This window comes from Debaryomyces fabryi (assembly GCF_001447935.2).
Source record: "Debaryomyces fabryi strain CBS 789 chromosome Unknown contig00304, whole genome shotgun sequence".
In the NCBI taxonomy this organism is placed as follows: domain Eukaryota; kingdom Fungi; phylum Ascomycota; class Pichiomycetes; order Serinales; family Debaryomycetaceae; genus Debaryomyces; species Debaryomyces fabryi.
The window spans coordinates 19-4,707 of NW_015385730.1; the positions used below are offsets into that span (position 1 = coordinate 19).

Sequence of the window (4,689 nt, forward strand, 5' to 3'; positions counted from 1 at the left end):
AAATCCAACGTTGCCATCGTTGGGCCCCCGGTTCGATTCCGGGTTTGCGCATCTTTTTTTTTGTTGTCCCTTAATTTAACAAAATAGAACTAGCAAACCTTAAGTGACGGTAGAGAAGTTTGTAAACCTACGTGGAAGTAGGAATAGAAAAATTCACTACAAAGTTAGTTAGTTCTAAAATTAATCATTACCGTTAACAAATATGCCATACTATATATGCAAAAACCTAATTACAAGAAATTATCAGCGAAATTATACCTAAATTTTTCCCATCCTTTTAATCCTTCTGAATATAAATTTTGTGCTAATTCTTCTTCAGTTTCCAAGTATCTATCAGTCTCAAAATCCATTTCTTCGTATTTAACAAACTTATCCTTACCCTTTCTGTACAACCACCATAACACAAATGTCAATGGGAAAACTCCTACTTCAAGATAAGTAGAAAAAAAATCGGACACGTTCCAAGGAGAAAATGTTGACCAGCCCTGAACCAAAATAATAAATGTAACAAAGACCAATACAAACCATGGTCCATAAGGGTAAGTCCAATTCTTATAGGTTAATTGGTGAGTTTTACCTTGCCTCTCCAAACCTTTACGGAATCTAATACTTGTAATAGCAATTGACCACCAAGCAATTTGATTACTAACACCAACTATGGATTGTAACCACGACCATAAAGTACCAGCTCCGATGAATGAGGAGCCAAAACACAAGCCTCCTGCAAACCATGTAACAAGGACCCCGACATAAGGTATCTTGAAACGGTTCACACGAGTGAAAATTTTTGGGAGATATCCTTCAGTACCTAATGTATATGCCAACCGAGATCCAGCAAATAAGGCATGATTACATGCTGATATAACAGAGGTCAAAATAACCGCGTTCATAAATGAACCACCAGCCTTTGCTCCCACCAATTGAAAAACTATAGTAAAAGGAGACGTTGTAATATCACCATTTGACAAATCTGGATAATCATAAGGAACATTCATTCCAATAAAGAAAACGGAGAACACGTAGAAAATTAAAATACGCCAAAACACCGTCTTAACCACTTTTGGCATAGATTTAACCGGATTCTTTTGTTCCCCTGCTGTAAGAGTGATCGACTCAGTGCCCCCATAGGCAAATGCTGCCGTTACGAATGTTTTGGCAAATCCTCTAAATCCATCAACGAATGGAGCATCACCATGAGACCAGTATTGAAACCCAATATACTCGTGCATAGTGTTGTGTCCTGCATTGGCCACAATACTCATTATAAAGAAAATAATAATCGATAACACCTTCAATAATGCTAACCAGTATTCACTCTCACCATAGAATTTAACGTGAAATACGTTTAAAAATAAAACAAAAAACCAAAAAATCAACGATATGACCCAGAAATGGAAATTTGTCCAATATTCCATAACTAATTGCAATGCCGTCAAGTCACTTGCCACAGAAACCGCATCGTTAAACCAGTAGTTTATCAAGACTGCGAACCCGAAACTTTCACTTCCGAATCTCTTAGCGTAGGTTGCAAATGAACCAGAAATTGGCATGTAAGTCGCCATTTCTCCCAAAGACAACATTGTTAAGTACACCACTCCTCCAATAAGCGAATAACAAATCAACAACGATAATGGCCCACCATTCGCCAACGCCTTTCCTGTACCCAAATAAAGACCTGTCCCAATCACTCCTGCAATAGCTATCATATTAATCTGTCTTGTGGATAAACTTCTGTTCAAATCATCTGTCACCTGGTTATGGTTGTCTCCTACCGTCGTTGGTGTCGTTAATCTCTCCAAATCATCACTTGCCAACTTATATTGGATTGCTGAATTGCTGCTCACGCCATCATGGCTTTTTATATTTTCCATCTCAGGCATTATTACTGAAAACACCTCTTCGTGACTATTATGTCCGACTATTTGAATAAGTTAATTCAATTTATTTTCTACCTCCACGATACGTTTAAATACAACAAAAAATTTCAGATGCCACTTTTGATTTATACAAGATGGCTGCAATGCCGTTTAATATTTACTGTGGTCGTGAATAAGTCAAGCAGAAGCGTTAATAATCGTCAGCTGTTAGACCGTTCAGATTGAAAAATTGTTGCAATAATTGCATCTTTTCACGTGATCATTCTTTTGACGTCAATTTCTGTCAAGATGCTCTATTACACTACGTCATAGTATATATGGTCAATTTGAGTACTATAGAGATCTAAATAGAAAAAATGGGTGCAAATTTTATTCATATTGTGTTTATGTAGTAGATTGTAACATTTGAGCGTATTCAGCATATATTTAGTTGCAAATTTATTGGTAGTACTGTTTTTTTAAGGTGTTTTGTAGGAAATTTTTGCACTGTTCGTCTTTCCCCATTTGAACGTAACACAAAAAATTTATATATTGGTAGAGTTTTATCTATATCATAAAGTTTTGAATTTTTAGGTGCAAAATGGCAGATATAAGAGCATTGAAGCAAGCACAGGAGTTTGTCGACTTTGTCAATGATTCACCAACACCATATCATGCGGTGAACACGGTTAAAATTGGATTGCGTAAAGCTGGATTCAAAGAGATCCAAGAGAGATCCAACTGGAAAGACTCTCAATTGAGCAAAGGAGGAAAGTATTTTGTCACCAGAAATGGATCCTCGTTGATTGGATTTACTATTGGAGACAAGTTTGTCAATGGAAACGGGATTTCTATTGTGGGAGCCCATACCGATTCCCCATGCCTTAGAATCAAACCTATTTCTAAGAAAAATAGTGAAGGATTTATTCAAGTTGGTGTTGAGCAATACGGAGGGCTCATTGCCCACTCTTGGTTCGATAGAGATTTGTCTATTGCAGGAAGGGTCTATGTGAACGACACTAAAACCGGACAATACGTTCCAAAATTGATCAAGATCGACAAACCTCTTTTGAGGATCCCTACGTTAGCTATCCATTTGAACCGCGATGTGAACACCAAGTTTGAGTTCAATAAGGAAACCAAGTTGGTTCCAATAGCTGGACAGGTTGCATTGGATAAAAACGAGGCTGAAAGTTCCAAGAGCCCAAAAAGCTGTGCAGACGACCCAGATTTACAGTTATCTCCAGAACAATTTGAATCGGTTCAGTCGGTGATCCAAAGGCACAACAAATCTTTGATTGAGCTCATTGCAAAAGAATGTGATGTTGAGCCCGTCCAAATCGAGGATTTTGAATTAGTGTTATTTGACCACCAAAAATCAACTCTTGGAGGATTAAATGACGAGTTTATTTTTTCCCCAAGATTAGATAACTTGACCTCGTGCTACTGTGCCATGGACGGGTTGATTAGATCAAGCGAGAATTTATCAGAACAAAAAGGTATTCAATTGATTTCTTTGTTTGATCATGAAGAAATTGGGTCGGTGTCTGCTCAGGGGGCAGACTCTACCTTCTTACCTGACATAATTCAAAGATTAACTAAAGTTGACTTCAGTAAACTGGGCGAAAATGGTGTACCAGTTGACTACTTTCACGAAACAATGTCAAAATCCTTCTTATTGTCCTCTGACATGGCCCATGGTGTTCACCCAAATTATGGTGAATTCTACGAGGGCCAAAACAGACCCCAAATTAACTTGGGACCTGTCATCAAAATTAATGCCAATCAAAGGTATGCAACTAATTCTCCTGGTATTGTCTTATTAAAGAAGTGTGCAGCATTGGTGCAAGTTCCTTTGCAATTATTTGTTGTCAGAAATGACTCACCTTGTGGATCAACAATTGGACCTATTCTTGCGGCAAAGTTGGGTATCAGGACCTTAGATTTGGGTAATCCCCAGTTATCAATGCATTCAATTAGAGAAACAGGTGGAACGTATGATATTGTTAGATTATGCGATTTATTTGTCTCTTTCTTTGAAAACTATACTGATATTGATAGCAAAATTTTATGCAATATATAGGATACATCTATAAGTAGCTAAATAAGTGGAAATACATTTTTCGATGATTGCCCTATCACATTACCAGCAGGGTAGTACGAACACACGATATAGGTTCCCCATGTTGGATTACAATATTTGTACGCACAACCTACTTGGCTCGTTGAATTCCATACTAATGCCGTGAAATGATTATACGTATTCTCCAGCCCATATATATACGTCTTACCTTCGTTATACCATGCATTAATAGATCCGTCGACAGAATAGCCAATAGCGAGGTTTTCGCCATATTTACCTCCACTGTGAGTTAGTATTCCTGAGCAATCATACTCTTGAGCATATTTTGCGGCATATTCGAACACTGTCGAATTCCAATTTAATAATTGAGCCCCATGCAATCTTCTTTTGGCGTTATGTTGATCTAATATTTCAGTAGCAAATGTTTCATTGAATTTGTATTGTCCGTTGTAAGTTATTCTATCATTTGATATTCGTTGTACGTATATATATTCTATTTTTGCTATATATGTAGCATTAATTGCTAAAATTATGAAAAATAACCCTATAAAAAGTTGCATGTTTTTAGTCATTTGTTACAAAACGTTAGACTTTTAAAACCAACCATACGTCTAGCTATTTATATAGAGAACAAACCTTTGGCTATAGAAGACTTATATCATTTTGCAGACTATTGCAACAATATTGAAACACTATTTAAACCACTCACGTGACCTGGCTACATCAGATCAAGACAAATTTAAAACGTGT

General features: G+C 36.9%; 3 protein-coding genes across 3 annotated transcripts; 1 reads left to right on the forward strand and 2 right to left on the reverse strand.

Moving 5' to 3' along the window:
• Positions 1-230: 230 nt before the first annotated feature.
• ALP1 (Alp1p) lies at positions 231-1,880 on the reverse strand (the record flags this gene model as incomplete). The annotated part of the gene is made up of 1 exon (XM_015614684.1): positions 231-1,880. The coding sequence occupies one exon, from the start codon at positions 1,878-1,880 to the stop codon at positions 231-233; it is 1,650 nt and encodes a 549-aa protein (XP_015464486.1).
• A 577-nt stretch (positions 1,881-2,457) lies between these two features.
• AC631_05856 (aspartyl aminopeptidase) lies at positions 2,458-3,939 on the forward strand (the record flags this gene model as incomplete). The annotated part of the gene is made up of 1 exon (XM_015614685.1): positions 2,458-3,939. One exon carries the CDS (start codon positions 2,458-2,460, stop codon positions 3,937-3,939), a length of 1,482 nt encoding a protein of 493 aa, XP_015464487.1.
• A 17-nt stretch (positions 3,940-3,956) lies between these two features.
• Positions 3,957-4,499, reverse strand: AC631_05857 (uncharacterized protein; the record flags this gene model as incomplete). The annotated part of the gene is made up of 1 exon (XM_015614686.1): positions 3,957-4,499. One exon carries the CDS (start codon positions 4,497-4,499, stop codon positions 3,957-3,959), a length of 543 nt encoding a protein of 180 aa, XP_015464488.1.
• Between the last annotated feature and the right edge of the window lie 190 nt (positions 4,500-4,689).